Source organism: Strongylocentrotus purpuratus, unplaced genomic scaffold, assembly GCF_000002235.5.
Source record: "Strongylocentrotus purpuratus isolate Spur 01 unplaced genomic scaffold, Spur_5.0 spur5_scaffold_1, whole genome shotgun sequence".
Lineage (NCBI taxonomy): Eukaryota > Metazoa > Echinodermata > Echinoidea > Camarodonta > Strongylocentrotidae > Strongylocentrotus > Strongylocentrotus purpuratus.
The window spans coordinates 32478705-32495296 of record NW_022145594.1 but is presented as its reverse complement, the minus strand read 5'-3'; the positions used below and the strand labels follow the sequence as shown (position 1 = coordinate 32495296).

General features: G+C 38.3%; 1 protein-coding gene across 1 annotated transcript in view; it reads right to left on the bottom strand.

Moving 5' to 3' along the window:
* Positions 1-1957: 1957 nt before the first annotated feature.
* Positions 1958-16592, bottom strand: part of LOC583206 (protein turtle homolog A) — a 44261-nt gene continuing 29626 nt past the window's right edge. Inside the window, exons 7-17 of the mRNA XM_030978696.1 lie at positions 15843-15961; positions 14140-14287; positions 13467-13578; positions 12402-12580; positions 11737-11799; positions 11044-11328; positions 10426-10596; positions 9770-9824; positions 8255-8652; positions 6644-7729; positions 1958-6370 (exon numbers count right to left, since the gene is read on the bottom strand). Of these exons, the coding sequence (XP_030834556.1) occupies positions 5691-6370; positions 6644-7729; positions 8255-8652; positions 9770-9824; positions 10426-10596; positions 11044-11328; positions 11737-11799; positions 12402-12580; positions 13467-13578; positions 14140-14287; positions 15843-15961 (3296 nt within the window). The 3' untranslated portion in view covers positions 1958-5690. The remainder of the gene's footprint in view (positions 6371-6643; positions 7730-8254; positions 8653-9769; positions 9825-10425; positions 10597-11043; positions 11329-11736; positions 11800-12401; positions 12581-13466; positions 13579-14139; positions 14288-15842; positions 15962-16592) is intronic.

Below are 16592 nucleotides of genomic sequence, written 5' to 3'. Positions count from 1 at the left end.
ATGACAAGTTTCCTGACTAAATGACACAAGGCCAATACTCAGTCAGTCCTGAAATTGAAATGGACACACACCATGATAAATGGTGGTGTTTTTGTTGTATTAAATGAATGGCAATTTAGAATAAAAACGTAGTCGTAAACCGTACTTACCATCTGTGTTTTTAGATACAAAAAAGTGCAGTGCGCTTAAAGAGAAAGTCGAGTTCTGGGATCGTTTTCATTGTTATTATGAAAGTGTAGAAGAACATCAGAGAAAATGTTCCCTAAAAATCATGGCTCTTCAAAAGCCTTCATATTCTAAATATGACATGTAAAAGCTTAAAAATGTGGGCCTCATTTTTATGCCACATGTTTCTTATCAGTTTTATGACTCCAGAACCTTGCAGTATACACCAATACTGATTTATGCTACATGATCAACTATTTCTGATCGATTCCACATCGTTTCTTTCACAATGCAATCACATGACCAGACCTCAACTTAATCTTAACGTACACAGTGACTTTAGAAAAAGATGTGGTAAACCACAGCAGTTTACTGTGGTTTACTGTATGAGCAGAATAAAAACAGGACTTGTTGGTTATTGATTCAATAGTTCAAGTTAGATGTAAAAAGTGAAATCAATCTTGTTTGATTTATGAATCTACTTTGCTTTATGACTTGAGTTGAAGATATTAAAGATAAAATATATTTACAAATACATATATCTTGTCTGTTTGAAATTCTTTGAGAGTTGTGCATTTTTAAAGAAACTAATGAAGGATGATTTTAATACTGGCATGCTACTGTAGAATCACATCATTCTGTCACCAATTCTCTCTTATACTCTCTAGATTTCCCCGCATCCTCTTCTCTCTGTGAATGAAATATACGTATAATAATGGTAATAATGGTGGCTTCTTATATACCGCACATGTCCTGGCGCTCTCCCGATTATTACCCTGGCTTTAGCATGGCTGTCATACGGCGCTCTAGCATGTCAAAGAATTAATTCCTGCCAGGTACATTTACATCACCTGGGTTGAGTGTGCCAAATGTAGATAAATGCCAAAGGACATTAGTGTCTGGCTCTGTCTTTATACGTTTTCCCCTCTGTCTTTCTATCTCTTTCTTGATCTCCATTTCTCTCTCTCTCTCTCTCTCCAAATTTTTTGCCCACTTTTCAACACCCGTCTTGCACAAACGCTATTGAAAACTAATACAGAAATAGCCATAGAAAACTCAAGTATTTTTTTATGTTTTGTCATTTTATACATATTATTATCATTACATTTAGAAAAGTTAAATGTAGACACACACACACACACAGCTGTCTTAGCCATAAATACATGTAAAAAAGTCATAATGCCATACAGCGCAATCATCAGCTAAAAAGGCCAACAACAAATTGGTCACTTCTAAAGCAAGGAAGTTATGATTAGGTAAAATCCAGACCATCTACAATTTTGTATAGGTAAAATGCGTATAGGTAAAAATGTGTATGGGTTAATTTGTGCCATAAGATTCCCGAAGGTGTGGAAAGAGTTGTGTAAATAAAACTAGTTCAATATACAACATTACTTTTCATCATTAGTATTGCAATGATATGCTTTACATAGAATACTTATGTATCACTATCATTTACAGGTTATTTTTTTAAAACCCTGCATTCACATTTATACCGATGAGATAGAATAAGAAGAATTAGACAAATGATTTCTGCTAGTTTTTAAATGGAGAAACTGTCTGAATAAAGAGAATTTTAAATAGATTGTCTACAAAAGTTTTAGGGACAAGCTACATGTAGCTACATGAAAGTTGAGGATCAAACCCATTTCTGATCAGTCAATATCATTGTCAATATGCAGACTAAATAAAAGTTGTGCTACTTTCAATAAGTATCGGTATTAAACTCAATACAATTTTTTTTAGTTTAAACTAAATTTCTCCCAGGAAGTATTACATTAAAAAAAAGAAATTGTTAAAACAATGTCACCAATCTTGTCTCTCTTGTGCACTATCTATGTGCATTAAAATTTGATCTTTTGAAAACCTGAAGTGCTCAATTGGCAAGAGAAAGATTTAAACTACATCCAAACAGTGTTGGGTGAAAAACTTTCCAACAAGTGCCTTACAGACAACTAAAATAATTGAATCTATGAGAAGTGTTACTACTGATTCGGAGTTGATAATAGAGTTGTTACAAAAGAAACACTATGGACATGAACTATAAAAACAGATATCTACAACAAAACAAGAAGTGCTGAGATAATAGTTTATGCTGAGAACCGGTGATGATTACTAATGCCAAAGGCAAGTTGCTTTTAATCTAAAGAAATGTAAGAAAAGAACTTAAAGAGACAGTGTCATTGATCTGTGCAATTAGAATAGCCATGATATTGGTTTGAAAGTTTGGAAATAATAATAATAATAGTGGCTACTTGTATAGCGCACAGGTCCACCTTTCGGTGCTCATAGCGCTATTGAAAATTTGTTTCCCTTCTAAAACCCCTAAAGATTAATTTAAAGATTTAACACCAAAGATATATGCATACTGTTAATCTTTTCAACAAGTGGCACTATATTCTTCAGGTATGAATTTGTATTGGTCCCCCCTACAACATATCTTTCATTTAGTGTAATAAAACAACAGATTATCAAATAAATCTTGTCAACAAGCATCTCTGCAGCAAGAGTTGATAAAAAGACATCACATATATGGTTTTGTTTTAGCATTTGGAAAATAACAAAAAAGAATGAGGTAAAATCCTTGACAAATTTGAGATTTTTGGTATACAAACCAATGACACTGTCTTTACATGTAAATGGTGAATTATGACCATATATTAAGATATTCTGATAAACTTGAGTTAGACTTCACGATAAAATGAAAGAGGAAGAAGGAAAAATGATGCTAAAAAGGTGCCTATCTGATGCCTACTTAAAAATTTGATCTTATAAAAGAGATCCTACACCAATTGCAGTTATATCTTTGAAGCCATACTGCAATCATATGAGTTGTGTTAATACTTATCAGAAAATTATTACTTATTAGATAAACAAACTTTGGTTCCTTTAGCAGGCAGACATACGATTATTTAAATTGGAAGGATACAAAAAAAAACAATTTGATCATAAAAATCCAGTCAAGTGCATGTAATTTACAGTGAGGTATAGTGACATATTTGGAATTATGATGATACCAAAAACAGACTTAAAAAACAGACACAATAGAACATGTAAAAACTAGGCAAAGTCCAAAAACGAATCTGACATTTCGTCAGATACAAGTATATGTGACACACAAAATGGCAAGAATTAGAAAATAGTTTATCAGCAAATGTTATTAATCACTGTATAAACCTCTAGCAATCATTGCAAATGCAACATACAAAAGTCAAGGATAGTCAAAGCTGAACTGCTGTGTTTATGTATGTGTATACGTGTCGTCAGCTCCATGCAAGAAGGCAATAAGAGTCAATGGCAGTGAACAGCCTTCTTGCGGAAAGCAGACGATGATTACATGCTGCAAATGTGTATGAGGTAATCTCTTTGGAACTGCTATGTTATTATGCTGAACAAGGTATTGTGTCATGGTATTTTTGTGTGCAAAGTTTATCCGCATTACATAGCATTACAGAGCAAAGATATATACTTAAAATCTAATTTTGCTTGTTCAGTGCTAATTATAAACATGTGTACAATAAACCGTTTTAATGACAATATTAATAATCCCCATCTAATTGAGGATAATTCAGAACTATTCATATCTATTTGCCTGTACTTTAGATGGTGTGATTTTCAACGAGTTAACAGCAGTTGGTTTATATACCGGTAATCATGTTTGTCCAAATACACAATAAATGGATAATAAACAATTTAAAACAATTGTATCAAATTCCTCTAAAATGCAGTCCTGTTCAACCAGAGCTCAGATTTATCTTACAATTCAGTACTGAACCATAAGTACTGCCATAAACTTTTGATAATTGAATACAAATGCTGTGTACTGATACATGGATATACACGGTGGAATACTTGTCATTTTCCTTACATGACAATGTATAAGAAGAAAGGTAGAAAAAGAAAACAACTTGAACTGAAATAAAGAGTAAGTTATGAATCCACATGACCGTTTCTGTGACTTATATATTCTTACATACGGTACTTGTATAAAAATACAAAATGCTTACATATAAACAAAATCATACGTAACTAAGGGAAATTAACCAAAACTAGCACAATGATGCATAAATACTGCTGCAAAATCAAACTTTTTCACACTATTAACACAAAGATACATAAATATCTACACAATGGGGTAAAACTATAAAACACAAAAACATGCATGTTAACACCAACAACCTAATTTGAAAAACATGATCATATCTAAAAGTATCACATTCAGTCACAAGTTGTCTTCGGTGCAGTAGAAAAATAGTATTTACTATTTACACGTACAAATAGCGTATAAAATATTTGTTCAGCTTTGTTCGTACAATATTCTCTGGTCAATACAGAGAACAATAAATAGTTAAAAGAATGTACAACATGAAGTTTTGAACAACTTCCAAAGAGGTAATAAAAAGTTTTCATGCAGTGGTATGTAAAATTGTTTTTACATACATGTACATGTTCAGCAATGTTTATAAATACAATGTTCAATCAGCCAAATCTATTTACAAAAGAAAGAACTTTCTTTGTCATATCGCCAGTAAAGTAAGTTACAGTACACCATATAAATTTAATTCACGCTTTCTCACTAGGTGGTATCACACAGAGGCCAAAAATCCGGATTTTAGTTATCTGGATTTTAGTTACCGTATCCTTTTAATTGCAGTCTGTCATCAATTATCCCTTCAAAAATCATCTAATGAAGCAAGAAAATTCTCCCTTGAAAGGATTTTTCAAGGGATTTTTAAAGGGATTTTTCTGTGTGACACCGCCTATTTAGTAATAATTTACATCATTGTAAATTTCACCCACACGCTCACTTTGCAATAATTTACATCATTGTAAATTTCACTCACACTCTCATTTAGTACCATTAAAGTGAACAGAATACGGATTGTTCTTGTAAGTACCCCATTTAACTAGCTAGGCATTTATCTATGTTTGTGAAATCACAAACATTTTGGGAAAAGTGGATGGCAGGGACATATTCAAGTGCAGTAATTTTAATTGAAATGGTTTATTATAACAAAATTGAAATAAAGAGATTAATTTGTTCCACTTGTGGTGAAGACGTTTCAGATGATGCACATACAACTATGAGCAATACCACACACTACCCTTCACAAAACTTCAAAATTATTATAAGTACTAAACAAAAATATTCATTTTCAATGCAATTTGAAAACAATTTTTTTTTTGTCATTGAATTTTATCTAAAGAATTAGGAAATTTTGTTGTGAACCCCTGAATTTATACAAAAAGGAAAACTTCCATCTTCTTTAGGTAACTAATTAGATAAGTTAAAGAATATAGTGCCATCTTGAATGATATTGAAAGATGTGAAGTTAACAGGAATGGAATAAATGAGCTCAACACTTAAATAGACTTTTTCAAAAATATATCTGAAAACTTGTCAACACCACCAGCAAAAGCATGATCAGAAAGACATGATTCAAGCTGAAAATGCTGATACAAATATATAAACTCTGTTCTATTGCTCAGTAAGTCCAGCACCTATTGCTTATGAGTGTGTAAGGTCACACGGTGGAAGTGAGCTTCGGAGGCTTGTAGACTTCCCTAGCGATGTCAGGTATGGCTTCTACCTGGACATCCTCAATGATGGCTTGTTTCTTACGATACTCGTCAAACTCCTTCTTGAGTTCCTCACAACGCTTCTCCGCGTACTCCGGCTTGACGTCCTCCCCGTTCTCGTCGTCGACCAACATCGACTTTTCAGGTTCGTAATACCGCTTCAGGGCCTCCATGAGTTCTGTGTCGAGCCCCTTGTCGAACTCGTAGTTCTCGTCCGTTGAGTCGTCCTTCTTGGTGTCCGAGACGGGACTCCGCGTCTCGTCACGTTCCTCCTGGACTTCCTCCATGCTCGGGAAGCTCCGCCTCCCGCGGATGGACGACGTATTCGTCGTGCTCTGCGACGTGTTACGACTCCCGTATCCGCTGCTCAACGAGTGCTGACTGACCGGGGATAGCGTCCTACGTGGTGGTGCAAAGGTCGGTAGGGGGCCGACGAGGCTCTGATCTCGCCCGCCCTCTATTGATGAGAAGCTCTCGTGGCTGTTACTCATGGCGGAAGGGGATAGAGATTGTCTATGCGATCGGTTGAGATCGTTCTGAGCTGGTATCGGTGAGATGGTCTGGTCGCGTGGGGTATGGGGTCTCAAGGTGTCCTCAGTCTGCAATGAAGGGTCTACCAATGTACCTGAAAAAAAATCACATTAATTGATTAGTTATATAGCAGTAATAAAGGGTCAGACACTAAAAGGAATCCTATGTCCAAAACTTTTAATAATTTTGAACAACAGATGATTACTGTCGTCAATGACTTAACTTGGACACAAATATTCTAAAATCCCACGTGGAAATGCAAATGAGTGTATAAGGCAAATTAAGAAAAGTGTGAAAAAAGAGAGAGCACATTAAGGAAGAATTTTGTGTAAAGAAGAGATGAAGAAAAATGTGCAATTCTGCTTACTTGTATAACTTTGAGATGAAGGTGATCTATAATGTGGTGACCTGGGTGACTTTGCTCTAGGGGTCACTGACCTCGGTGACATCGACCTCCGACCTGAACTATCTTCTAACCTGACATCACCCTCCTCTCCTCTCTGCAAGCTCCGAGTTCTTTGGTAATTGCTCACATCTCGTGATGCATCATAACCGTCATCAGTATACCCAAATGTCCTATCACCAGCGGGTGGGGAGAAGACGTCACTGTGTGCGTATGATCCGAAGCGCGACGACTGCTGCGCGTCCGTGTCGTACGGGCTCTGGTAACCCGTGCCGGTGAAGTCCCGCGAACCAAGCGGGCTTACGGATACGATGCTTGGATCGCTGTACACGTCCGCACTCGCACGCATCATGTCCTTGTAAGGCGACGCCTTCCTGGGGTGTGGCACTTCTGGCGATGGCTGCTGCTGTGAGGAGAACTCGTACGACGCACCCGTGGGGTACTCCTGGAATTCCATAGGTGTCGGTGTGATGCTGCGACCGCTAACTGACCCCGCTATTGTGCTCATGCTATCCAACGCACTGGGCGATAAGCCTTGCATTCTTGGAATAACCGTCGAGTAGTTTTGTATGGAAGCTCTGGCGCCTTGAAGGTCCTTCCGCGTACTATGTCTATGCATTTGTCGGTCAAAAACCGGGTTCGTTCCAATCTCACTGATATCCTCTGTCCAAGGCGAAGCACCGCGACTGTCTGGTGTCTTTCCTCCCTGTTTTGGTTGATTTTCCGGTGGGTGCGTATACCTCGGGGGTGTTTTCTGCCCGAAAGTCTGCAAGGGTTGTGAGCCCCATTCACTGGGCTGCCTCACAACCCCATCACGACTGACCGTACCCTCTCTACTGCTTCTTAAATCATCGTCCGAGCTCATGGCACTCAGAAGCATTTGTCCGTGGTAGTAGACGTAGTCGCCGCGTTCGTGGTGTCGTCGCCCTCCGCGAGTTGGATCTGTGAGGGGCTGGTCTTCCCGTCCGCTAGACGTACTTGGGAAGCTAGTCTCTGAACCTTGCTGTAGACGGTGATGCTGATGAAGCTCTTGAAGGAAACCATTTTGATCTGAAAATATGAAGGAAAAGCGGTAAATTTATCTGAATCAATACTGAAATATCATTTATTTATCATCAGGATAACAAGAATCAGATACACATTGTAGATACAAAATCTGTTTTACATCCTGGCCCTGAACAGAATGAAAATGTAATACATGGAATTATAAAAAATTATTTAAAATAGTTCTGGCTTCATGGTTTTCTGAAGTAAGGAGTAGAACACAAACCTTCTACTCCTACACAAAAATTAAAATATCACTTGAGGTCCTTAGATATCTACATGCAATATAGGAAAATTGTGAACAGGGAAATGTAATTTACATTCCTTTAGTAAGAATCCATAAGATGATATAATAATGGATACCAGTTGGTTTTATCGTGAAAGAGAAATATTGGTGACCCGTACATTCTGTACAACACTGCAGCCTGAACAAAAGAGGTTTCAGGGCCCGGAATGAGGCAAAAAGCAAACACCCTGCATCCCTCAGACTTATTCATGAACCCTAATCTCACAAAAAACACGTCATCATACCTGAACTTTCTCTGATGTTTGTTGGAATCAAGGTGATATCGTTGAAATCATTCACTTCTCCATCACTAGCACCGGTTCTAGAGGGCGCGGCCGAGGTCCGCTCGTAGTCAAGGCGACGACTGACCGTCGGTATCTCCTCCTCCTCTCTCTCCGACTCCACCCTGTAGCTGGCCGATCGTGGGTCCATCGACCGACTGAGGATGCGATCACGAAGGGAGCGCTTCTGAGGTCTCAGCGTAGCAGTGGTCTGGTGGCCATTGGCACTGCCGTTGGCGCTTCCATTGGCAGATGCGGAGGGGTCGGAGAGGGAGGGGGAGGCGCGGTTCGGCTTGGGGCTGAGCTTGCCTTTTAGTTTCGTAAGACTCTTCTGGAGGGCACTTGGCCTTGGCTCAGAAGTGCTGTGATGAATAAAACAAAATAAAAAAAATTGTTTAAACAAGGCTTTACTTGACGAGAAGCTCTAAATGTTAGGATTTTCAAACAGATAAAACAAAGGCCATGGGCATGTAAATGAGTACATAAAAAATATCTCATAATATACGATAACAAACTAGTCACACCTTACCTGTAAGATGATTTGCACTCTAAATACCAATGTGTGAGGTGCTATCTCCATGTGACAAAAAATATGAAAAGTGAAACCTGTATGTAAAGACCGCTCAATGGAGGCAAGAGAAATGGTCTTCATGATCAAGTGGTCATTGTTTCCAGGTTAATTTATTACATGTTTAAATGAGAACAATTTTAAAGGGAAACAAGAAATGTGGTCTTAATAGACAAGGTGTCATTCTATACAAGTGATCTCTAAAGCAGGTTTCACTGTACTACATGGATAAGAACTTTTGTAACTTTGAGTATTAAAGTCTAGTTTGATTGATGTCATACTCATGGAATAGTACCCCACATATTTGTGAAATGAAGGAACAGAAGTTCGGTACTGATATGAATAGAATAATATACGTGAAGAAATGCAATCATATCTGGTCCGCAAAATCCAGGCTTAAAAAAGAGGGATACAAGCATACATACATGTATAATATTGTACATCAAGAAATCGTTTGTCTGGAGCCAACTGACATCACAGAGTTCACGCCCTTCTGGCTCCAAACATACAAGATTATTATCAAAGTGTTATTATTAGGAACAAATCTGTCAACAAATAACTGAATAACCATGGGGGTGTTTCACAAAGATCCTAAGTTGAACTTATCTCTAAGTTGGACTTAACAGTTATGGAAGGCTGTTAGCATCTATGAATTTTTTTTAAAAGTTAATTTAGAAGGCATAATATGTTGTTACAATTCATTCATATTTCATATTAACAAGGAGATTTTATGGTCTTCATGTGGAATTTATAAAAAGTCTAAAATACTTGAATTTTCGCTTTTGAATATACTTTTTTTTAAGGCTACAAATGGCTCTCCATAACTTTTAAGTCCAACTTAGAATCTTTGTGAAACACCCCCATATCTAGCAGCATACAAAATTCATAAGATTAGTAGAAACGCAACTTACTTGGCATTATTGGGAGGAGGATGGGGCTGGGCTTCCACGTGGCCCCCATTAGCAGCTAAGGAGGGAACACAAAAGAACACATTCCAATCAAAACAAAATGCAACATGCACAGACACTACAAACATTCAACGTACATTCTCGATATAAAGCCATGTACATGTTAAATGTAAAACATTATATTGAATCTTCAGAACATAGGTTAATGATAACTTTAAAACTTGGAGTCAAACATAATACAATATTTAACTATGAAATTTTTATTCAATTCATGTTATCCACCATTTAAAACTATGCACCATGTTCTCAAACATTCAAACAAAATATAAATCCATTCAACAATGAACAAATTAGTTAATTCCCATCAGGCTCTTTGCAGATGATAGGGGGAAAGTCCCAGAAGTCACATAGTCTGATTGTGCATAATTAAATACTACAACTCAAGTTAAACAGTAAGACTTCAAATTTGCAACAAATTTAACATATTTCAACATGTTAAACACGCTTCTGTTAATATGATTCATGATGTCCACTCCATACATGTAAATCATACTCTGTCTTAACATTACATGAATAAATGTATGTTAGAATGCCAACGACATAAAACAATGGCAAAACCGTCATCTGCCTATAAGTACACAGGAGGAAGAAAAACTTACTGAAAAAATAGCGCTTCTTCTTCTCCTTCTTCCGATGAGAGATGATGATGGCCATGGTGAAGAGGAGGAGAGCGATGAGGAGGAAGCAGAGACCGCCGATCACCCCGGCGATTATGCCCGGGGTCGATGATCTCGGCTGGAAGGTCGGAGTCGGGATGTAGACACCAAGATCTGATGGATATAGAGAGAATTCTCAGCAGGTTATTGGAATGTCCAAGCAATCCTCAGTTGATATATGTTTCGAGGTTTAACTATGAAGTCTCTTGGAAGTGAAACATAGGTAGTATTGCCTAGGCTACAATCTTGTATCTTGCATAAAAAAGAAATTCTAGTTTTATTGATCCTTCGGTGCCACTAGGGAAGAGAACAACTTATAATTTTGAAATTTGTTGTATTGTGCATATAACATTATGACGTCTCTATGCGCTTCAAAAGAGCTTTGGGAATTATTACCCCTGATGTATAATAAATGAAGAGTCAAACATGGGTTTCTTATCCTTTGTTTTAATGTAACGTCGCACTTAATGTATCTCTCTTTGTAACAAGCTTTAAATTTATACACTTTTCCAAGTTTCAAAGATAAAAACTAGCTATGTTCCAAAATGACAGCCATCTTACCTCTAGTATCGCCCACCACTATCATACTCGGATCGCTGAAGGTGGCCACCGTGAATGCAAACACACGGAAATCATACGTCTTGTTCGGTTGGAGATTCCTGAGAAGCACCTGGGTGTCGTCCACACTGATCCTATCCTCAAGGATAAGCCACGGTCCAACGATGCGGTACTCGATGGCGTAGTGGTCCACGTAGTCGGACCAGCGGGATGGGGGAAGCCAGGAGAGGTAGAGGCCATCCTCCCCGGTCGTCAGGGTCACGTTTTGGGGTGGGGATGGCTTAATATCTTTAAAAAAAGAAAAAAAGAGAGGGTTTTATTTATATCATTTAATTCAAATAATATGATGATATATGGTGTAATCTATACCTCAACATGTATTTAACAAAATCTTACTCACTTTCAGTTGTTTGCTACAAAATCAAGAAAAGGTTATGTGCAGTTCCCAGAAAAACAGGGTATTCCGGTCGCTTCTCTGTGCTATACATGTAGTGCATGACTGCCCCACAATTTGGCATCAATATCAAAGCTAAAGAAAACAAATCTTCCTAGGCAATATCTAAATTTGTAAAACCTGAAAGTAATATGACAAATCAATTACACAAAATGATTGAAGCCGAGTCTTGCAGAAAAGCATTCTATGAAAAGTAACACTAAACATTTTTACACAATTTCTACACAAGCAGCATGACATACCTTCTGGTGGAGGGACTACTGTAGCACCTGTAGAATCGGTAGGATGAACGAAGGGAGCAGGATCTGAAATAAGAAGACATATCTAAATTATTCTCATCATCATTATTAATACATCATTATCAGTCTTGTATTCATCAAGAGGATCTTTATCACAGTGAAAGAGATTGTCCCCCTTGTTTCTAGGACCAGAGATGCTATTATCACCTCAGAAATTTATATCAATCATCATTCTCATCATCATCATAATCAACATCATCATCATCACCAATCATCACCATCACCACCACCACCATCACCACCACCACCACCACCACCACCACCACCACCATCATCATCATCATCATCATCATTATCACCAATATCATCATCACCATCACCATCATCATCACCATCCTCATCATCATCATCATCATCATCATCACAACCATCACCATCACCCCCCGCCCCCCGCCCCCCCCCCCCCCCACTCCGGGAACGGAGGGATACCATGCGTGTTCCCAAAATTTCTGGCTCGTAACAAAAGAGAAAGGTCTACCCGTATTGACTTTACACACTGGACTTTTGCTGAAAGGGGGGGGGGGGGGGGGAAGGTGCTGAGAACACGCATATGAGTACCCTAAATAACACTCAGTGGGGGGGGGGGGGGGCGGTGGCATCACCCTTACCTTTGGTTGTAGCAGTCACAGTATCACTGGGCTCGCTCGCACCCAGATCATTGCTGGCTGTCACTGTAAACTCATACACCGTACTGGGTGTGAGACTGTACATCAGCATGGACATGTATGTAGCTGGGATGGGGTGGATGGTGGTCCAGAGACCAGCAGTGGTACCCATGGGTCGGTACCTAGATGAAGGGGGAGATGAGGAAAGTGCAGGAGATGAACAAAAGTGCACGATTCCATTTAATCTAAGTTATGTAGTACAAAACCATTAACATATTGTTCATCATTAGAAGAAAGAAAAGTGGATGCTTTTAGGTTATTGTATATATCTATCAATGCATATGGCCTTTTTGCATCCTCCTACGGTATGTCCCAATTCTTTCATTCTTCTCTCTCTGTCTCTATATCTGTTTGTCTGTCTGTCTGTCTTTCTGTATCTCTCTATGTATGTATCTCTTTCTCTCTGTCTCTCTCTCTCTCTCTGTCTTTCTATCTCTATGTCTGTTTCTATGTCCCTCTCTCTCTCTCTCTCTCTGACTCTATGTCTGTCTGTCTGTCTGTCTGTCTCTCTTTCTGTCTGTCTCTGTCTGTCTGTCTCTCGGTGTCTCTATGTCTGTCTGTCTTTTTCTCTCTCTGTCTGTCTCTCTGTCTGTCTGTCTGTCTCTATGTCTGTCTGTCTCTCTCTCTCTCTATCTGTCTCTCTGACTCTATGTCTGTATGTCTGTCTGTCTGTCTTTCTGTCTGTCTCTGTCTGTCTGTCTCTCTGTGTCTCTATGTCTGTCTGTCATTTTCTCTCTCTGTCTGTCTCTCTGTCTGTCTGTCTGTCTCTATGTCTGTCTGTCTGTCTTTCTCTCTCTATCTGTCTCTCTGACTCTATGTCTGTCTGTCTGTCTCTCTCTGTCTCTATGTCTGTCTCTTTCTCTGTCTGTCTGTCTGTCTCTATGTCTGTCTGTCTGTCTCTCTCTATCTGTCTCTCTGACTCTCTGTCTCTCTCTGTCTGTCTCTCTCTCTCTCTCTGTGCAGAGCTCTCTGCTATCACCATGCTACAGAAAATAACAAAACACTAACCTGATTGCAAATGTCTGTGTCCCTCCGCCATCATAGCCAGCCTCCCATGAGATGTATGCGGATGTTGAGCTGGTTACCACGGCAACGTTGGTAGGAGTATGTGGGCTTGTAGCTGTGACAAATGTAAAATGGGGAAAAATGGAAAAGCAAAGTATAAAGATACATGTCTTCTCAATGTTGACTCCATGTACATGTATGCTTCAACTGACACACTTCTTAACTGCATCTGTGTTTAAAAAAAATTGTTTGAGAACACATAAAATATATATATACAATTTTTTTTTTTTTTTTTTTTTTGGGGGGGGGGGGGGGTTGGGTCATATCATTGAGAGCTATTGAGAGCTTTTGGCTTGAAGTCTGAGAAGAAAAGGAAAAAAGGTAAATAATACCAAATATAACAAGTTACTTCCCTTCTGGCTCTCGAAAAAAGATATGATAAACAACATGGATCAAAAAATATATTCAGTCAAGAATTTCCAGTTGTATGGTTTCCCATTTTCAAAGGTTAAACCATTATCTGCTCATATGTTTTGCTAGTAGTATATAGACATACCCCAGTAGTTATATGAATTCACATCAATGTGATAACTCAAAGACATAGTTACACATTCATAGCAGTATTTCAAAGAGCATTCAAACATCCTACAAGGACATGTGCCATGATGAAACTTACGAGAGACGATAAGATCTGCTGATGCTATCACCGTGGCAACCTGATTGGTTGCCATGCATTCGTAGGTTCCATGGTCTTCTTTGCTTATCTTCATGATGTCTAGACCATTCTCCGTGATGAACGCTCGGATAGAAAGGTCTCCATTCACCTGAACAATGAAGCAAAAATTAAATCCATAAATATAACAGATGTCATCATAAAAAAAAACCTTATATTTACACAACAGGTCAAATTTACAAAGGAGGTTTTTAAAACTTGAAGGGAAAGTCCACCCCTAAAATAAGTTTGTTTCGATAGAGGCAGAATAATAAGAAAATCAGGTGAGTGAAAGTTTGAGCAAATTCTGAATGAAAATAAGAAAGTTATGAATTATTGAAGTTGTGATCAATCAAATACAAATCGGCAACTCTGTGACTTATTATACGAGCTCTCCTTCATTTGCTTTGTGCATAATATTCCATAAAATCATGTTTTCTTCGTTATTGATGACGGAATATATATTTGTTCCTTGCAGGGGGAGTATAGAAACATATTTGCAATTATTATATTTAGGGTGCATGTATGGTTGAAATTTTTATTGAGGGAAAATGAAAATTTTAGATTTTTTTAGTACTGAGCAAATGGAAGTTGAGCTCGCATGATACGTCATAGAGTTGCCAATTTGTGTTTGATTGATCACAACTTCAAAATTCCTAACTTCCTTATTTTTAATCGGAATTTGCTCAAACTTTCACCGACTTGTTTCTCTCATTTTTCTACTCCTATTAAAACTAACTTAATTTCAGGGTGGACTTCCCCTTTAAACCATGGTTTAAAACCTCATTAACATAACCCATGGTTTAAAAATTAGCGCAAAATAAGCATACCTTGCCTTGCGCGAGTCTAATATTGGACCTCTTGACTGTGTTGCGCTTATTTTGCGCTAATTTTAGACCATGGGTTATGTAAATGAAGATTTAAACCATGGATTAAATAACTTCCTTTGTGAATTCGGGCGAATGTGCTCAAGAAAGAGATAATTCATTTCTTGCACAATCATTATTAAAAACATATGTATAATAGTTATTGAAAAATAAAAATGAAAAAGCTGGCAGAACAGTAAAAGGACAAACATGAAAAGGGAGAGTGGCAGACAAAGGGTAATATTAATAGTGAGAAAGATCAAGAGAGACAGAGAGAGAGAGAGAGACAGACAGACATACATACAGAGAGAGATAGAAAGAGACAGACAGAGAGAGAGAGATAGAGTGAGAGAGAGACAGAGTGAGAGAGAGACAAAGAGAGAGAGAGAGAGAGAGACAAACAGACATAGAGAGAGACAGTGAAAGAGAGAGAGGGAGAGAGACAGACAGAGACAGAGAGAGAGAGAGAGTCAGAGTGAGAGAGAGAGATAGAAAGAGAAAAATAGAAAGAGACAGAGAGAGATAGAGTGAGACAGAGAGACAAAGAGAGAGACAGACAGACAGACAGACAGAGAAAGAGAGTGAGAGAGAGAGAGTCAGAGTTAGAGAGAGAGATAGAAAGAGAAAAATAGAAAGAGACAGAGAGAGATAGAGTGAGAGAAAGACAAAGAGAGAGAGAGAGAGAGAGACAGAGAAAGAGAGACAGAGAGACAGACAGAAAGATAGAGACACAGAGTGAGAGAGAGAGAGAGAGATAGAAAGAGACAGACAGACAGAGAGAGAGAAACAGATCAATCCTACCTTTCTCCATGTTAGCGTAGTGTCCACTGCACTCTCTGTAGCTGTGCATGGCATGGACACTGAGTCATCCACAGACTTCTCATACATCGGCTCGGGTTGAATACTGAATTCTGGTGGATCTGGACAAGACAAAAGAGAAACAGAGTTGGCAATATGTTGCAAAATATCTTTTAGGACTAGTCTAGGTGATCATGTCCAAGCACTAAGCTTTAAAAGCCTAAAAATATCTGGAATGGTATACATTATAGCAAAACAAGAATACGTTTGTTAATCCTGAAGGCAACTACCAATATTGTACAAAAATTAGCGTAAAAGATCATGGTAAAAGGTATGTCACAAGAAGCAAAGGCATTTAGGAAAGCAAGAAAAAGCAGGAGAGAGAGCAAAAGAGAGAGAGAGAGAGAGAGAGAGAGAGAGAAGGGGGAGTGTAGAAACAGAAAGACAGACATACAGTGAAAGCCAAAGAGACATAGAGAAAGAAAGAGAGAGAGAGAGAAGGGGGATTGTAGAAACAGCATGACAGACATACAGTGAAAGCAAAAAAAAAACGTAGAGAGAGAGAGAGAGAGAGAAGGGGGAGTGTAGAAACAGCATGACAGACATACAGTGAAAGCAAAAAAAAACTTAGAGAGAGAGAGAGAGAGAGAGAAGGGGGAGTGTAGAAACAGCATAACAGACATACAGTGAAAGCAAAAGAAATGTAGAGAAAGAGAAAAAGAAAGAGAGAGAGAGAGAGAGAGAGAGAGAAAA